The sequence below is a fragment of the Notamacropus eugenii genome, chromosome 6 (genome assembly GCF_028372415.1).
Source record: "Notamacropus eugenii isolate mMacEug1 chromosome 6, mMacEug1.pri_v2, whole genome shotgun sequence".
Classification (NCBI taxonomy): Eukaryota; Metazoa; Chordata; class Mammalia; order Diprotodontia; family Macropodidae; genus Notamacropus; species Notamacropus eugenii.
This window is the reverse complement of record NC_092877.1, coordinates 148,758,315-148,778,373: the sequence shown is the minus strand read 5'-3', so window position 1 is coordinate 148,778,373 and position 20,059 is coordinate 148,758,315. Positions and strand designations below refer to the sequence as shown.

General features: G+C 37.9%; 1 protein-coding gene across 6 annotated transcripts in view; it reads left to right on the top strand.

Moving 5' to 3' along the window:
• Positions 1 to 20,059, top strand: part of SH3D19 (SH3 domain containing 19) — a 209,560-nt gene that overhangs the window by 150,714 nt on the left and 38,787 nt on the right. For all 6 annotated transcript variants that reach the window (XM_072621236.1, XM_072621235.1, XM_072621234.1 and 3 more), the window contains 6 exons: positions 1,461 to 1,568; positions 7,044 to 7,156; positions 10,761 to 10,819; positions 12,525 to 12,789; positions 18,626 to 18,694; positions 18,869 to 19,009. In XM_072621236.1, coding sequence (XP_072477337.1) covers positions 1,461 to 1,568; positions 7,044 to 7,156; positions 10,761 to 10,819; positions 12,525 to 12,789; positions 18,626 to 18,694; positions 18,869 to 19,009 — 755 coding nt within the window. The remainder of the gene's footprint in view (positions 1 to 1,460; positions 1,569 to 7,043; positions 7,157 to 10,760; positions 10,820 to 12,524; positions 12,790 to 18,625; positions 18,695 to 18,868; positions 19,010 to 20,059) is intronic.

Below are 20,059 nucleotides of genomic sequence, written 5' to 3'. Positions count from 1 at the left end.
TCTGTGATAAAATACAAAAGCCTGTGTTTGGCACTTAAAGCCCATCACAGTCTGCCTCCAACCTACCTTTTGAGATGTTTTTGCCTATTCATGTATTCTACATTCCAGCCACACTGACTCATTTACTGTTCTTAATACATTCTTCATACTCTAATTATATCTCATGTCTGGAATGTCCTCCCTCTTCATAGAATTTATACCTTTTTTTCAGAACTTAGCTCAAATACCACCCCATCCATTAGTTTTCCCAATCCCTTCCCCAAGCTTCTTGTGCCTCCCCCAAATTATTTTGTATTTACTTTGAATACAAAGTCTTGGTGCAGTTTAGCACAGTGGTCAGCATTTGTGGGCAGCATTTTAATAAACATTTATTGATCAATTAGTCCCTGAGTATATTCTCAATTCTATTTTCCCTCATCAGCAAAGTTCCATTGGTTCTAGTACTGGATTCCAAGCCTTAAATAAATCACAATGTCTCTGAACCTCAGTTTCCTTATTTAGAAAATGAAGTATTGTGGATTATTAGATTAACTTCAAGGCCACTTCCTAGCTCCAGGATTCCATAATCCTTAAATGTTCACTGATGATGTCACAAGATTCCCTATGTGACTCAATGCTGGAAGAACTCTTAAAGACCACCTAGTCTGTCCCTCCCGTGTTACAGATAAGGAAACCCAGAGAGGTTTGATGATGCGCCCAAGGTGATACATTGTATATAACCCACCTAGAATTGAAACTCAGATCCCCTGACGAAATCCATTTTTCTTTTCATTGTACAACACTGCCTTCCCTTTCCATCTTATATGAATTAACATCGTTTACATTTATTTTGTAGACATCTAGGGACCTGATGTGCACTTTTCCAAATTGTTTTCTATTTTTCAATCAGTTCTTTATAAATCATTTGAGATAGGAGATGCAGACTGGAGTGAAAGAGGAAGATGAGTGGGAAGGGGGACGCTAGGGAGTTATCGCATCTGCCAAGTATGACTATTCGCAATGGTGTCTCTTAGCCCTGTTCTACACTGGAATATCTTTCCATTCTCTTTCACTAAATAGAATTCTAGGGATTCCTGAACCTTGTTATTGAGTGAGAGTATCTGCTTGGAGTCCAGAGTAATGTTTTTAGAGTCACTTATCACTGGGTTCCAGTGGGGCACTTGCTAATTGACTGAATGGCCTTGGAAGGCATCTGGTACATGATGCAAGCTCTCACGATCTTGGATCTTTCCTCTCATCGTGGAGACAAAAAAATAATTGTATGAATTATTTACAGTGCTCTGAGTTATTGTCTTTCATGAGCTCCAACTTTGTTTTTTGTCCATGCAAACTGAGATTGTGTTTATCCATGAATAGCTTTCCCTGGGGCATGAAAAATATAACTCTTTAATTATGAATGAGGTTTTTGTTTGAGGCCTGTGTTAACTAAAACATGCAAAATAAATTGTGTTTTTCATTAGATCCCTTTCAGCTCCCCACAAAAGCCGAACCGCCAAAGGAACGAGCTGTCCAACCAGCGCCCACGCGAAAGCCCACTGTGATCCGAATCCCGGCCAAACCAGGGAAATGTAAGCTCTCCACCATCTTCTTTTGCTTTGCTCCTCTTCCATTCTTCTGAGGGAAATTTGCAGCAAGAAGCCAGTCTGTCTCACTCGTACATTAATTACCTCCCTCTCATTTTACCAATAATCAAAATATAAAAATAATCCTTTTTTTCCTTTTTTTTTAAAGTACAAAGTAGCTGTTGAAATTAGAGAACGTTTATGCCTTCAGTAGTAGTTGGACTGGATTACTTCTGAGAAGCTGCAGTGGTCTCAGTTTCTTCATCTGTAAAGCAAAGGAGTTGCATTAGATGCTTCTAAAAACTCCTCCACTTCTTACTTCTATGACATTCCTGTAAGGTCCCTAACAATTCTGTAATTTTTTACAAGCTTTTTTTCTTCAAAAAGCTTTTATAGGAGCATCATAAACATTCTCAGTTAAAAAAAATAAGGACCTATGAGTTCATCAGTGTATGGAAATTCCCTTCTTTGGATAGGCAACTTGACTGCTGTTTATAGCTTTAGCTCCCTGAAGCCCTGAGAGATCAAGTGGTATATACAAGGTCACACAGCCATTGTAGGTCTGATGCAGGACTCGAATTCAGGTCTTTCTGACTACAGGGCCAGCCATCTCACCACTATTCTGCCTGTCTTCATGTGCAACACCAACCCAGTGAACTGAAAACTACTTCACAGCTGATTATACAATTTGTTGATTTAAAAATTCCACAGCTCTTCCATCCTTTTCCCTGTCTTTTTTTCTTTTTCCTATCTTTTGACCATTTTATTTCTTAATAAATCCAACCTACACTGAAGTCTTTATTTGGAAAGGAGAGAAGGGCTGTGAAAAGAAAAACAATCTTATTCTTGTTGTTTTTCTGACATCTATGATAAGGTTCTCATTAAAAGGGGAAAATATTGAAATTAATGAATGAAGTTCATAACCAAGATCTGGATGTAGATACCATAAGGATCAATAGAATTAAGAACTTTAAAGTCCACTAATATAAAAGCCTGCATTCTAATGGACTTTGCAGCAATTCTTTCCTTTCCTTGATTTTTCTTGTTATCATAACTAATAAAATCTCCTGTGAGCTCTTCTGATAAGTTTTAACAATAGTGAAAGAGAGAGGTTTTGACACATTCCTTCATCTTAATCAAACAACATACATGATTAAGTTTTTAAAATATGTGAACAATGATGTCTACAGCCCGGTATCCCTTTACCACATGTGATCTCTTCTTTATGGGTCAATCAGGAAATGGCAGATTGGTTCCACGGTATTGAAAGTTTAGCAGTTACTCAATGAAGTGGCTGACTTGTGTTTCATTCATGTCCAACTCTTCATGACTCCATTTGGGGTTTTCTTGGCAGAAATACTAGAGTGATTTGCCATTTCCTTCTCCAGCTCATTTGACAGATGAGGAAACTAAGGCAAACAGAATTAAAGTGCTTTGTCCAAAGTCACACAGCTAGGAAGTGTCTGAAGCCAGATTTGAACTTATGAAGATGAGGCTTCCTGATTCCTAGCCAAGTGGATAGACTTCTGTTCTTGGAATGCTCATGCCCATGAAAGGATGATATTAAAAGGATGATATTAAAGGATGTCCTAGGGGTATAGCTTAGATGCCCTTGCAATGGGGATGATCTCAATCCATCTCCACCGTCTCCAACCTCTACTTAAGCAGTAACACCTCCACCTCTTTTCTCTGGGATCTCCTCAGCCAGTCCATACCTGCCATCCCCTATTTGTGTCCCTGGTTCCTCTCTACCTTTTAAGCCCTCTTGAACACCTACTTAGAGCTTTGAGTTATTTAATGCTCTCATGACTAGAATGTCCCCTTGTCTCCAGAGTTAAAGTTGGCAGGGCTTTCCTCTGACTCTCCCAAATCACCCCTTTAATTTAGTCATTTTGACTTTTCAAGAAAAAGCAGTATTCAAAGTGAAGGTGTGGGTTGTAATCTGCTGATGCTTTGCTAGTAGAAGGTGAGGGACAAGGAGAAGAGGAAGATTTAGAGAACGAGCCAGAGGAAATGTCCAGGGAACCAAATGTTTGAGAGCTCTCTTGTTATATTTGGAGTCCTTCCCCACACCCTGAAGCTGACAGGGAAGAAGAAATGCAACCTCAAGTGTCTCATTTAAGAAGGTCTCATCATCACAACCTGACACATTCCAGCAGAGTACCCTCTCCCCTAATCAATGAGAAGTTACCAAGCACAGTCATAATCCACAGGACTCCCAGAGAGAGGATGGACGTAGCTTTGTTGGCCACCTTCCCAAGGGTTGTTTTACTAGAAGACACACACAGAGAAACAGTCTGTGCCTGGGAATAATCCCAAGGCTTCCAAACAGTTTAGCCATACCCTTCCCAAACCCTGGAGATTTACTGGAGTCTGACTCCCTCTTCACAAGCCACTGAAACTACCATGAGACTCCACTATAGCAGCCAGTCTGTTGATACCAGTAGTGGACTGAATTTTTCCAGCTCTTTCGATCTCCCACTCCCTGCCTTCTTGTTACACCTATAGAGACAACACAGAACAGTCAGTGCCTTGGTGTTTTCCTTTGTGGTCATGCTGAACCAGCTCTTTGTCTCTGTTTAAAACCACTCCCTCTAGCCTTGGTGCTGATATTTATCAGTGGGATACAGTGGGATGTAGCCCAAAGGAGCCACTGATAATGCCCATTTGTATTTCTTCTTTTGAGATTTTGTTTGTTTTATCTTGAAACTAGTATTCTAGAAATCTGCAGACAAAATATGATTTATTTGATGACACACATGTGATATAACCCTCAAACATGAATTATCTTAAGAGCAATGGGGAGGTACGTGGTGGACATGAACAGACCAGCTCATTGCCAGTCAAGAACTGGGCAAAAAAGATGGGCCAGTGACGTGACAAGAATGAGCTCTAATTGGTGGAGAGTGATATGTTGCCCTCCTTGCAGTGACAAAAGAGCTGGAGAAAGTCTCTTAGCATGTTGGAAAAGCCCCAGGGAAGGATTTATGGGAGGATGTGGACAAGTGTTGCCCAGCATGGGCAGGCATGGAGTGTTACAGTCTGCTTCCTTGGTCCACATTGTTGAGGTCGCAGTTCAACTGAAATATCAAAGTAGAGAAACATCCGTAGCTTGTATCTGCCTGTGGATCTTAAGTAAAGTTGCTTTGGGATCCTGAATTTCCCCTCATGTGAAATGGTAGTGAGGGCCCTGAATCATTTCAAAGAACATTCTGAGGATGGTCTAATAAAAATAACCACCACCACTATAAGAATAACAATAAAAAATAACCAAAAGCATTGAAACACACATGGCTATGTGCCCTGAATCTTCTCAAAGAATGTTCTGAGGGAGGAATGATGATAATAGTAACAGAAAGTACCAGAACACTCATGGGCCACACTCTCCATGATGCAGATTAGAAGAGAACAGAACAGACTCTAACCCTCTCCCTCAGTTTTCAGACTGTCATTTCCAGTCATATAAACAACTAGTCCCTAGCAGTGCTCATTGCCATGGTTATAAAGCCTGTCTCCTAGAGTCTCTGGGGTCGAAGGTGAAGAAGAAATGAAGTTCTCAAGTGACCCAAGTAGACAGAGTTTGGCAGGGCTGAGGAGAGAAAAGGAAAAGCTTTCTGGTGCTTTGAGGCCAGCAATGGAGAAAGGCACAGATAGAAACAAACCTTGCCAGTCAGTAACCTGTCACATCTGCAATGCTGGATTCTTACTCTCTGGCTTTTTTGTTTCCTTGCAACAGTGCTACAGTCTAGATGTCTCTCCTTTCTGTTTAAGGAGTATGATATAGGAAAAAGAGCAGTAGGTTTGGAGTCCTGGAATCTGGGTTCAAATCTCAGCTCACCTAGTTAATTAATACCTGGGTGACCTTGGGCAAAAATGATTTTGCTGTTCTGTATTTTCTTATCTATTAAATAAGGTGACTGGACTTGATAAGCTTTCCCCTCTAAATCTATCATCCTGCAGAAATCAAGGTAAAGATGGATTCAGTTTTAGTATGAAGACAGCTGTAATGATAGTGAGTGGTCTAGCTGGTCTAATATTACTATGGCTTAACTTACTGAGCAGTGCTACTTCTCAGCCTGGGAAGTCCCTGGCTAGCCTTGATATTACCTTCTTTTGGGAGAGCAGGAGGAGAAATGCCTTTCTATCTATGGATCAGACAGGAAACATCAAGGAAATTGTCGACCTGTTTTGGATTTTTTCACATGAAGTAGAAGGAATAATCCCTTGACTAAAAGGGAAAACGTGCAACATGGGAGACACTGGCACAGGACCACTCAGCATGGCATGCCCACATCAGAAAGGGTGCTTTGCTCTATGAGCAAAGCAGAAGTGAAGCAGCACAAAGTAAACATAGGATGCACAAATTTGGGGTATCCACCCCAAATATTCACATGGACTCTCTGTGCCCAGTCTGTGATAGAGCATTCCAAGCTCATATTGGTCTGATCAGCCTCAGTCAGACACACTGAAATTTCACTTTATCATGGCGATGTCATTTTGGTCCCCTTCAAGAACTAAGGACAACAACCAACCAATCAACCAACCAACTCTTATCTGTTTCTTTCTGTACTCTCCAGTGTAAATTCTCCTTAGGGTGTAGTGGTGACTCTGGGTTCTGGACTGGGCATGCCAATTGAGCATGAGCTCTAACAAGTCTTACTGAGCTATACAAGCTTCCAATATGAACCTGGTGGCCCACTGTATAGTTCATTCAAAATTCAGCCTGGCTACGTTTGGAAACCCTAAACAAGTTAACAGCAGCAACATGTTGAAGAATTATAAGACCATGTACTTAGAGTTAAATATTAGAAACCATCTGATCCCACCCCCTAATTTTATATATGAGGAAACTAAGGTCTACAGCGTTAACGGAACATGCCCAGAGTCACAAGTAGAAGAGGTGGGATTTGAATTCCAGTCCTTTGGCTCCAAATACCTGACTTTTCCCACCGTACCACATCCCACTGTATGTGCCAAATCACGAAGGGATTGAAACATGCCTCATGAAGTTGGGTGTTGACATTATTATTTGTTCAGTGCATTGATGTGAATAATTAGGCTTGGAAACCTCAAGATATTTATATTAGGGAGTAAATGTCCAACTTGGGAGAAGGTGTCAAATATCTGTTTAACCAAATGTTCTTGAATGTTGTCATTCACAATATACTTTTGACATATTTTATGTTTAACTGTCTTCCCATCCTCATTACAATGTAAGCTGAGGTCAGGGACTATCTAGTTTTTATCACTGCATCCTCAGGACCTAGCATAGCGTTTTGTGTATAGCATGTGCTTAATATATACTTATTGAATTGAATTTAACATGCTTTTCCCTCTTACCTGCCCAAGTCTAGACTTTGTGTATCTTCTTAGGATAGCCATTTCCTCAGGCAAAAACCCTGGAATGGTATTTGCGTTCTTTTTGAATCTCACAAAGACCTGGATTCATTTTGATGAAGTAAAATACTGATGTTTTTCCAGTGTTACAAGATGACCCACAGACCCCACCCCCTCTACCTGCTGAAAAACCCATTGGATACACTTCTGGCACAACTTCTGGAAAACTCAGTAACATTGAAAGAACCAGATGTTTGGTAAGTAATCTTTGTGATTATCTTAATATGAATGCTGAGGTATGACTTAATTTTGGATACTTAATTTATTGTTAGATTTATACCTTGATTATTTTAGCACTAGCACAAACAACACTTGTCCTCAGGATATCTGAAGGATACAACAAAAGTGGCAGTAAATAAAATTACAGTGAAAATTTCATATTTTTATTGATATCTTTTGTTAGTTTACATCACCATAATTTCCCACCATATCCCTTTCCCACTTGCCTTCTAAGGATTCATTCCATACAACTTGTTGCATTTTTAAGGAAAATTTTTTTAAAAAAGAAATAAGTAAAACTGATTAATAAACCAAAAATAAGTCTGCAAATATATACAATATCCTATACCCATGGTCTTTTTGCTCCACAAAGTGGTAGGGATGGAGATATCTTCTCATATATCTTCTTTGGAGCCATGCTTGTTCTATTTATTTTTTTTTTATTCAGAAAAAGAACAAGAATATTTTATGTCGTTTAATGTACAATGTTACAAAACATGTACAACAATGGAATTTGACTTTCTCATTGATGTCCATTTTACCAAGGTTTGGCTTGTACAGACTTAATGAAATTGACTTTTCAGTACTACTGCTGATACACATGACAGTCAGGAGGCTTTTGATATTTAAGTTTTCTAATTCATTGACTTGTAATTTGGGGGGAATGAATATATGGTTCATGTAGTGATTTTTCTTACCCACATAGAAAACTAGATAGGTACTTAGAGGTTTTCTTAGCTACCTATTACGGATAAAGACACTGAGGCTGAGAGAGTTTAAATGACTTTCCCATGGCCAGATAACTAGTAAATGTCAGAGGTGAGATTTAAACCTAATCTTCTCAACTCCAAGGTTAGAATTCTTTCCCTCATACCTTGCGGGTTACATAAAAGTTAGTCCAGACTCATCATCTAGTGTGGTTCCTGATTCATTGCATTGATTATAACTGAACTGAATTAATTGAGAAGAATCTGCTTCAGAATTGTACTGAGAACCCTCACCTCAGTCTTTAGAAGAGCAAGTGAGAGCTTCCGCATATTCCTGCTAGGTCATTGATATTCTTTGAGTGGCCAGATTTTTAAATGAGATTTTCAAATCTCACAGTAGTATATATCAGAGGGCAGAAATGACCAGAAGAGTGTTCACAAAGCATGGATTATTTCTGGGACATCAAAGAGTTTATGAGCTGCTGGTTTGCTTCACTACATTAACTGAGTCCATTAGTGAAGCCAAGTTTTAAGACAGGCTTAATTCACTTTTTAAAAGGGAAATTTCAAAAATTGAAACATGCATACATGATTGAAGCTAATGGGAATTCATTATTTGATATTTAAAAGAAAGATGTAATTATTCAATAGGAACTTGAAAACACAGAAGTAAATTTTGCTTTGTTTTTGAGTTGATAAAAGGGAAATAATCCAAGAGTTCAGTAATACAGGTTCCCAGACTGTATTTGAACACACAGTACAGCTGAGCTTCTGTTGGGACCAGCATTCCTTTTCCTTTTGGTATCTACTTGAAGATTACTTACCTAAAGTGTGTCTGTTAGTGATAATTGTTCCAAAAACCTGAGTAGGATATGGGAAATGAAATGGGATTCAGTAAATGAAGAAGAACGTATTCTCAACTTTTCATGGTTTTCAGAATTAGGTGGAGGTAGTTGGGGAATCCAAAGAGTGACCCCTCTATTTGACCTCTTCACATGCAGAGCTAAGGTTTATCCAGATACTCATTCTTTTTTCCCCTTTAGGCTTACATTTCTGAGAAAGTCAATTACAAAGAATGGTTAACATGAAAAAAAAAGCTATAAAGGGCTAACTTTGAGATTCTATCAGAGTCCATTCAATAAAATACTTGAAAATATTTTCCATGTAATGCAGTTGTGATAATGGATGCCTTCTATAATAATGTGCACTGAAAGCCTATTAATACAATTTATATCCCTTAGTCTTACAATCTCTGATTTTTTCCTCTGGAGAAACTTTCTTCCTGAAGTCTACATTCCAGTTTCTCTCTACTTCAGTTTGCTCAAAAACCATATTACAACTATCTTTTGTCTTATGTACCAGTCACATCTTTCTCTTTGTATAAGAAGTCTATCCTTCCTTCCATTATCCCTTCTCTCCCATTCCTTTCCTTTCAGCCCAGCCTTTGATTGCTCTGGCCAAGAAAGCTTTTCTTCTACCCCTTTTGCCCCTTTAATTCTATTTCCTACTTACATGCCTTTTCATTCCTTCTCTTCTTCCTGGAATAGCCTTTTATCAATCCACTTACCCATGTCCTTCTTGGTTATGGGTCCCACAGCCTCTTAAGTTATCCAATGAATGACATTGAGAGTTAGGGGCCCTAATGTATAGAGAGCATATATTTGTCTCCTCAAGGCAAAACCATCTTTCATGATCATTTGAATATCTTTGATCCATTGGTGTTTTTTAGATCCATGGGGTTCATAACAATATAGTAAATTTTGTGATCTAAAGATACTATGGTCTCTGCCTCCAGGAACTTTCAATTTAGTTTTTAAACATTTGAGGCTGGTGTGAAATTGAGGTACAAATCAATCAGCAATTGAGTAAGCTCCTATTAAGGTCAGAAATTATGCTAAATCTTGGGGGATAAAAAGACAAAAGTGAAATACTTCCTGCCTTCAGGGTACTTACATTCCAATGGGGGAGACAGACATTACATATGTCAATAAAGGCAGAATGTGTGAAAAATGAATTCAGGCCAACTTGGGGAGGAGGATACCAGCAGCCAGCAGGATTAGAAAAGGCTTCAGTGACTGGCAATCATTCCCAGACTGTGCTATACTCTGGGCATCTTTCTGCTTTGCCAGCATCTCTCTTTCCCTTCTATCCCCATCCTCCTTTCACTGGAATTTCAATTTCTTGCTTTGGAAACAGTAATCAAATTGGTGCAACCGTTCCTGAAACTCCATCCCATGACTTCCTGGACTAAAACACTGTTTCCTGGCCATCTCTCTCCTATATGTTACCTTCCTTATTTAGATTGTAAGCCATTTAAGGGCAGAAACTGTCTTGATTTTTGCACAGCTAGATCCCCATTAGTGTGACTAATGAAGCCCCTGAAGTAGTCACATTATTTGAATTCGCATAGCATATTTCCACTGGGATAAAACCACCATAGGGGATTCATTATTTAAACTAATTGGGAGCTAGCTGTATTTTGTATCCCCAGCACTTAGCGCATTGTCTGGCACATAATAGGTCTTTAATGAATGCTCAATGCTTTTTCATTCATTCATGTAGGAGGTAGCACTTGAACTGAGTTGCAGAGGAAATCAGATTCCAAAAGGCGGAGGTGAAGAGGGGTGAGCATTTCTAGGCATGGAGCATAGCCAATGTGGCAAAGATGATTTAAGTGGAAATGGGTCCAGTGATTAATGATTTTAACCCTTCCTACATTGTTAAAGACTTTAAAACCTCAGCTGTGTTTACCTTTATAGATCCACCCTAAAGCTTTTAAGCAAAAATCTTCCCTTCACAGAAATTAATGTTCTAAATTAAGAAATGCCATTACAGTGATAACACATGCCTAAAATGAATTCTCCAATATTTATAGGATTCTGAGCCCTCACTTCAAACAGGAAGTTCTTCTAAAGGACCTGTACTACCCCCAAGGTAAGTTCAGGAGCCCAGTGCTTACTTGCCCAAAGGCTGCTTCTTTTTTTAAAATAAAGTTACTTTTTATTATGAACTTAATAATCACCAACAAACAATACAGTTCATTATGCAAAGAAGAACCAAGAAGATTGCATATGAAACCAGGAGCTCTTGTTATATACGATTAGGTTTTTTAAGTCTATTAAACTGAACAAGGTAAGAACAAAATTGCCCCATTTAAGAACCTTTTGGAATGTCATTTTGCTCTCGTTTGTGTTTGTCTTATTAATTCTCTTTTTTTCCATTTCTGTAACTACCCACTGGTTTAAACTTCCTCTTCCCTAAGTTCTTTTTTATAGCAAATGAGCATAATCAAGAAAAAAGACCCAACTCATTGGCCATGTCTAAAAATGTGTCTCCCTCTGTGTCTCTAGGTCACCACCTTTTTGCCAAGAGGCAGAGGAAGCAGCCTTCAGTTTCATTCTTCTGATATTGAATTGATAAGAGTTCTTAAGTCTTTCACATTTGTTTTCCTTTATATTACTATATTCATCATGCAAATTTTTCTCCTAGTTCTCCTCATTTTTCTCAGTGTCATTTCATCGAAATATTCCCAAGTTTCTACAAATTCTTTATTTCTTACAGGATAATATTATTCTGTATACCGCACAATTTGTTTAGCCATTCCTCAGTGAAGACCCATAGATGGATAACTCACTTCATTTCTAGTTCTTTGCTACAATAAAAAGCGCTGCTATCAATATTTTTTTTTGCATATATGAGCCCTTTCGCTCTATCTTTGACCTCTTTGGAATATGTAATTACTGGCAGTAGTAGTGCTGGGTTAAAAGAAAGTTTACTAACTTTGGAATTATAATTCCAAATTGTTTGCCAAAATAGTTGGATCATCAAAGGCTGATTCAGCTCAAAATGTCTTCTTATCAATAAGCTTTGGTCTCTAATCTTATTATAGGGTTATTTGAAAAGTCATTTCTTTTTACAATTTGAGTATTGGAATTTCTTCACTGAAATAAAGGGCAAACTTGAGCTCTTGAGTAGTTAGTCATATTGGGAGACCTCCTCTCTGATCATCTTTCCAACAATGTCTCAGGAGGGTTAAATGGAAGATAAGCCTATTGAAGATAATCGGTGGTATCAAAAATGTTTAAATAGTAAATGCCATAATAATAAAAAAGTGATTATGTAAGATCTCATTTCTATTAAAAGAGCCAAGGAAAGCCTTTCAAACTAATAGGATCATCCATGTTCAGTTTCTAGAACCATCTTGTTTTTAATTAATCTAAATTAGGGTTTTAATGACACTTATACTGTAAAAATTAAAACACTTATTTTAAACCCTAGCACAGATGCCTTATATCTTATTATGGATTTTCCATCTTGGACTTTGGGAGAAAATGCTTAGTTTCCTGAAATAGTCTCGGTGTGTTTAAGAGCAAATGAGGCCTTAGAGAGCTCATGATAGTAAATGCTAGTTTGTCTTGAACTAATGAATCTCTAGTGCCAGATAAGAGGAGGCTGGAACATCGTGGCATTTCTCTAATACAGTAATGTTTAATGCTTCCTTCGTTTGCATAAAAGTTGCATATCCTGCATGTTTCAGTGCCTCAAGTGCACTGAGGATATGTGTGTGATTTGGGGAAAAAAACTTCAAAAATCTAATAGAGGACAGAAGCTGACTCTTAATTTTGACATTGATTTTCAGACCCGTAGATGGAAAAGTCATCCCAGCTCGACCTCCTCCACCGAAGGGGGCCCCTGCGAGACCACCTCCACCCAAACTCTCTGGATCCAAGGCATCATCTCAGAAACAAGTTTTTTGTCGCTCTTCATCAGATGTGGATCTCCAGAATAAACCAAGTGCATTAACAACGAGACCCACAAGGGCCAAGAGCCAGATCTTACGGAAACAAGAACCAGTGTTGCCTCCTCGACCCAAACCAGGCCACCCCCTCTACAGGAAATACATGGTAAATTACTTTTATCTCTTACTTTAGATCAGAAATCACTTACTTGAAGAGTTTTCTCAGAAACAAGTGCAGAGCACAGTATTCCTTAGGAAAATAGGCTGGACAATTAGAGAATTGCTTTTATGTTCCCTTAGGTGAAGCATGACTTATTATTTAAATCAGGGTGTAGCCCTTATTTGAAACATAGAGAAAGAAATCTTAGGAGAGAGTGACCACAGACTGCCATTGCTCATGATCAGACTGAAACAATGAGGAATTAGCAGACTGTTGAAATAATCCTGCCTCCCTCACTATATAACCTGGGGCCAGTCACATAAACTCTCTGGGTCTCAGTTTCTCCGTCTGTAAAGTGAGAAAGTCAAACCAGAAGGTAGGAAGTCTCTCAAGTACCTTTCTACCTCTGAATCTATGATCCTATGACCATAATAGTATAGGACTATGGTTAACTGTTATCATTTATGACCCCTAAATAAATTCTGAGGCAAAGTTGACAACTTTAAAAAAGAAATTAAACTGACTCAGTTGAAAGCATTTTCTCATTAAGAAGAAAGAGGAATAATCTTGTGCTTCCATTTCTTCCATCCCTCCAAATGTCTAACATTAATGGTCTATTTAATTTTGGTGTTTTCATCATTTAACACATTTAAGAATCGGAGTTTTTATTGTTGTTAATAAATTTAATACTTTGCGTCAGTTTCTCTGTCAGTGAAGCATTTATTTTATGTTTTGCATAAAATAAGCTCTGGGGATATGAAGAAAAGCAAAAAACTCCTTGCCCTCAAGCAGCTTACATTCAGAAAGGGAAACAAACAAGAAAATAGCTAGATATAGAAAAGATATTGATCAAGAAGTTAGCCTACTATTTATTCAAGTGCCCAGTGTGTTACCGCTAGGTACTAGAGATCCATGTACCAAGAATGAAACAATTCCTATTCACAAGAAATTTTGTTTCTAGTGGGAGAGCCAAAAAAGTAAATATATAAATATACACAGCACAAATAAAAAGTAAAATACAAATAAATTCAAAGTAGTTAAGTACAAGATAGTTTGGTAGAAAGGGTACTCTCAGTTGGGGGAATCAGGAAAGATATCATATAGAAGATTGTGATTGAGTTGTATTGCATCTTAAAGGAAGAGAGGGGACTTCATAAGGTAGAGGTAAGGGAAAAGTACGCTCAGAATCCAAGTGAAGGGCTTTTAAAGCTAAGCAGAGGAGAGTCTCCAAACCTAGAAAAGGTCTCCTGCATCAAGTGACATTTGTGTCTAGTCTTGAAGGAAGACAGGAAAACTAAAGGAAGAAGGTGAGGAGGGAATATATATCAGGCATAGGTCATATTGAGTGCAAAGGCATAGAGACATGAATTGGTATTTGTATGAGAAACAAGTACAGTTATCCCTTCCTCATCACAAGGGTTAGAGGCACAGTGCCCCCATGATCTAGAAAATCCACATAAAATTGAGTGTCATGTGTTGGCTTTTGCATTCTTTTTGCAAACTTTAACTTTTTACTTAACTTTAAAAAGAAATTGCGTGTATTTATGGTATTAAAAGATAAAATATATTGTTGCTATTATACTATACATGTATTTTGTGCATTTCTGAGTTTCTAAAGCTTTTCTGTATTGTCTGCTGGCCTTCATGTGTCATCTGTGGCTTCCACAAAACTCTCCCAAAATTCCCATTTAATTTTTTATGCGGACCCACAATATATAGTCACAATGCAGAAGGGATAACTATAGTCTAGCAGAATGGGATCCTAGAGTGAGTAAAAGGGAATGAAGTATTAGAAGACAGGAAATAGAGGAATGAGTCAGGTTGTAGAAAGGATACAATTGTTTTAGACCAACAATTCTTTTTTTTTTTTATAATTAATTTGTTTGTTTTCAGTTTTCAATAATCACTTCCATAAGTTTTAAATTTTCTCCCCTTCCCTCCCCAAGACAGCATGCAATCCTATATGGGCTCTACACATACATTCTTATTAAACACTTTTCCATGTTAGTCATGTTGCATAGAAGAAACGCATGGAAGAAAGCATGAGTGCAACTAAACAAAACCAAACGTAACAAAAGAGAAAATAGTCTTCTTCATTCTGCATCCCTTTCTCTGGATGTGGATGGCATTTTGCATCATGAGTCCTTTGGAAATGTTTTAGGTCTTTGCATTGCTGCGAAAGCCTAAGTTTATCAGATACAGTCTTCACACACTGTTAGCCCAGCAATTCTTCAGCTTTTTGGTCTCTGGACTCCTTTTACACTCTTGAATATTATTGAAGCCCCCAAAGAACTTTTGTTTATGGACTGTAACAGTTGCTATTTACTGTATATAAATGAGAACTGATACATTTTAATATATTAACTCAGTTTAATAACAATAATACACTCATTACACCTTAACAATTTTATGAAAAATAACATAATTTTTCAAAAAAAAAGACAAGAACAGTGACATTGTTTTACATATTTTTGCAAATCTTTAGTATCTAGCTTAATAGAAGACAACTGAACTCATATCTGCTTCTGTATTCAATCTGTCAAAATATATGAATGTTTTGAAGTATATTAAGAAAGTCCAGTTTCACATAAAGATGTGGTTGGAAAAGGCAGGAATATTTTAGTCAGATAACATCATACCATTATTATGAAAATAATTTAAACCTCAAGGATCTTCTGAAAGAATCTCAAGGATGCCCAGGGATCCCAAGACTACACTTGGGAGAAACACTATTCTAGGGTCCTACCTCTTCCCTGCTCAGCTTGGTCTTCACTGGATTAGTCTGGAATCAAGATCAACTTTGTGAATGACGTCATTGTTTTCACTTCCCCAGTAACCATCTGACCGTTGATGAAAGCAATAATGGCCAACTGTGTTTTTTAAACCTTTAACATTAAATCTGGCAATTGTTGTCACTTCCAGCCTCTTAGTGGGAATTTTTTTTCTCCTTTTAGTGAGTAGAAATTCTATTTTGAGGGCTGATCACAGTGATGGTGAAATACGTGTTACTATAATGTTTAAGACCTTTTTTCTTACAACATTGTAAGGTTAGTATTTCTCAGTATTTTAAGGAGCAGTAACTTCCTCAGAGTTGGCGTTCTCTCCCTTCCTTATAGACAGTCTTTATGGGTGCTTGTTGTTCAGTTATTTTCAGTCATGTCTGACTCTTCATGACCCCATTTGGGATTTTCTTGGCAGAGATGCTGGAGTGGTTTGCCATTTCCTTCTCCAACTCATTTTACAGATGAGGAAACTGAGGCAAACAGGGTTAAATGACTTGCCTAGAGTTACATAGCTAGTATGAGGCCAGATTTGAACTCAGGAAGATGAGTCTTCTTGTTCTAGGCCCAACACTCTACCCACTTCACCACCTAGCTGCCCAGAAAATTCAGTCAATAGCAGTTCTTTCCAAATTTAGCTAGACTGGTCTTATGAGTACAGACACACAATTCATTCTAGGCTTTTCAGCTTGGTAGGACCTATCCTGCTGAGGATTTGTTCCTCTGGAATAGGCTTCAAGACCCAGGGTCACTTCCTCACTGCAAGGAGGACTTAAGTAGCATGTAGGTGTTTTTAGATCTTTTTAATAGATGTGAAAACTTAGGTTCATTGAGGTTAAGTAACTTGTCCAAGGTTACTCAGTCAAAAATCTGTCCTTGAAAGATATCTTTCCAAGACTAGTTTTCTTAACATTCTATCATACTGTCAGAAACTGGTAGTAGATTTAATTGTTGTTCTTATCAGTGCATGATTTTTCACATATTTTCACATTGAAAATAACGCTTCTCACTTATCATAAGGTTCCTACTTTTTCTAGCCTTTGTCACCTGCTCTAAGATGGAAGAACCCTTTTCTTATCCATCATGATCAGATGCAAACCATAAATAAAGTGACTATATTTTCAGAACTAAAAATTGGGGCATTATCTGACAAAGGAGATTGCTTTTGCAAAGGTTTGGCAAAAAGATACTTTATCTTCTTGAAATCAGGATAGGCCCAGAAAAAATATGGACTATTATGGTTACCATAACTCATAACCTGTTATCAAAATAGAGAAAGGAGGATTTATTTATAAAGTTAATTCTGTATTTTGAACAATTAAAAGAAATTTATGAGTACAAATTGGTGCTTTCTTTACAGTAGTATATTTCATTACATTCTTCATTAGCAATTACTAATGCTCTCCATGGATGAAGAATTAGCTTTGGGGTCAAGAAGACCTGGGCTCAAATCTGACACATACTAGCTATGTGTACAAGTCATTTCATTCCTCAAGGTACCAAGTGTCTCTCAAACAAAAAGCTAAGATTTGCTGATTATATCAATGGAAGCAATTCTCTCTGCTGGTGAAATCAGGTCCAATTTTTTTTTAATCTGTCTAAATTATATAAATTGGTTCTAATTGTTCCTGCCCTACCATTATTATTAGCCACTAAAGCTAGAATTATGGGGATATTTTACCCAGGAACCTAAGCAGAAATCTAGGCCAAAAAGGGGGATCCTGATGATGGAATAATAACCCAGTTTTTCCACCTATACAGAAAATAACTATGTGTTTGCCTATTGCTTCACCAGACTCAGAATTATGACAGTGCCACACCCATGTCTCCTGTACTCATTGTGCTAGTTTCCTGGATTTCTTTCTGGGTTTCCTCTAGTTTACTTAGCTTGTCTCTTCCTGAGAATCTCTTCCTTTGATTCCAACAAATAATATCTGAGGTTTTCTAATTTACTACTGTTGCCACATAATTTAAACACATTATTGGGAACCAGAACAAGGAATTGGACTGTTCAGCCAGATCATGGCCAGAGGAAGGCATTGCCAGAGGGAGCATTTAAAATCAGGCTAGTCACAGATCAGGATAGGTGGAGAGCATAGGTAGAAATAGAGGACAGGCAGGAACATGAATCCCAACAGGTGTTTGGCATCAGGAAGAGTCAGAATGGAAAGAACATGGCTTAAGGCAGTAGGTCAAGAGCTAGAGAGGGTCAGAGAGGGCTTCAAGTAAAAGGAGTCCAGAACCTTGGATAGCTCTGGGGATGCTGAGAGCCATTCTGAAAACATCTTGGTATAGATTGAATTCTTTTATTCTCAGAATTCTGAATGTACTCGATTAGTTCCACTTTGTACATGAAATTCTCCAGTTCCAGTTAATTCATTTCAATAAACATTTATTAAATACTTATTACATACAAAGGCATTTTGCTAGGATTGGAAATGCAAAGACAGAAAATTAAAACTAATCATTAATTAATTAATAAAACAAATAATTAGAACTGGGAGTTTATATTTGACTGGTTATTGAAGACTTCTCACCATTTATACAGGGTCCGGGTCCAACCCTGTATAAATGGTGAGAAGTCTTCATCCTCATCCCCTTAAGAGCTTTTCATGTCAGTTCCATATCCAAAGGAAAAAAAACATATGTTAAGTACCTCCTATAGGCTTAATCATGTGGTAGGTGCTGAAGAATCTTCAAAGATGAAAAAGACACAGTCTATGCCTGTGGTAAGAAGTCCAGGAAATGAGAGAACCACATCACCTAGCCTCTTTGAGGGTATCCATGATACCTCAGGCTACTTAGAAGAACATTTGTGCTCCTCATTCTATGGGAGGTCCTGACTCCGCTCTAGGCAGAGGATTCTGATACTTGAGGAGTGGCAAAGTAACTCACGTGAATTATGACCAAAAAGGCAAGTGCTCAGTGTTTTAAGGAAGCTAACAAGAGAATTCATCTAGAGGAAGCTATATTTTGAGGATACACAATGAATCCAAAAGGTTCTGCATTTTATATGGAGCCTATTTGATCCTAAGTAATCCTTTTATTGACTTCCATTTAAGCTTCCTGTGCCTCATGGAGTTGCCAGTGAGGATACTGTCTCTCAAAATCCTGGAGAGCTCTCTTGTAAGGTACAGTGATGTTCTTACTTTTTACCAGCTAATGTCAAAAATTTACTGGCTCCCATCACTGCTCTTACATGTTATTAAATGCTTTAGGCTCTGAAGATTAAAATTTGGGGGAGGGGGGAGTAATAATGTTTTATTTACTAATAATTGCATCTGAGAGTATGTTGTACATTACAGCATGGAGAGGTGCTAGTGCTGCTGAATCAAACTGAAGACAGTTACTTGCAATGCCAAAAGGGAGAAGAAATGGGCAGAGTTCACCTGTCACAGATAAAGATTATCACCCCGCTTGATGAGCACCTTAAAAGCAGATCACAAGTAAGAAATTAATTTGGTACGATACTGTACATTACATGTGGCACTTGTATATGACAGAACTATTAATTATGTCTTAGCTTCCATTTTTATTAGCACATTTATATAACAGAAGAATAAATTATATAGCATTTTATTCCATTTTAAGAGTAAACCACTTACAGGAAGCGTGCAGTAGCCATCCTCATCACCTTGGTTGCATAGATTGACTGTGGTTTATACTAGACACATTTCATATTTCAGTGACTTACAGCAACCCCAAAATCGAGTCATTAATTTGCAGTTGTAAAAATTGCTTTTTGAAATAAGGCAAATATGCTTAGCAAAATGGCAGCAATTTGATGCAGTCAGAACAGATTATGTTGAAAAGAGCCGAATTCACTTTCTTCCCCTCAGAGATTAAAACTTTGAATGGCCATAATCTCAGCGATTTTAGCTCCAGAAATAATGTAACTGAGTTCCACCCCCAGAACAGCCAATCCTAGCAGGTACCTGACAAATCAAGGAACCCCAGAGGGTAGCATCATGGTAATGAAGGCCATTTGTAAGCAGGACAAATGTCCTTGAGATGTCTGCTCAATGTCTAGTTAAGAAGCTGTTTCATAAGCTTGCTAATTAAATAAATATCTGTTCCAACTGAGAGGGAGGATCCAAACAAATCTAAACTTACCATTTCAATTAGAGGGGACATGGTTAGTGACAAAGTAGTCTCATCTGAAAGCAGCAGTGTTTAATTTCTTTTTACTCTGGAAACAATGTTAAGATATTGCAACATGTATTATTTCACAGTGGTTTAAATGCTTGAGTCCCCTTGGAAAATGTGAAGCATTCAAAGGAAACTAAAAAGCAGCTCTTTGGCTCTTAAACACCAGCTGACTTGTTTCCTTAGGTCGCCTAACACAGAAGCTGCTTGAAGGTAGGAACTAGGTCAATCAGCCTTGTTTTTGCATCCCAGTACCAAGCACAGTACTTTATTTTTTATAGATATTTTCAAAAAATGCTTTCTGGGAACAGCTACCTGGTACAGTGGACAAAGCACTGGCCCTGAAGTGA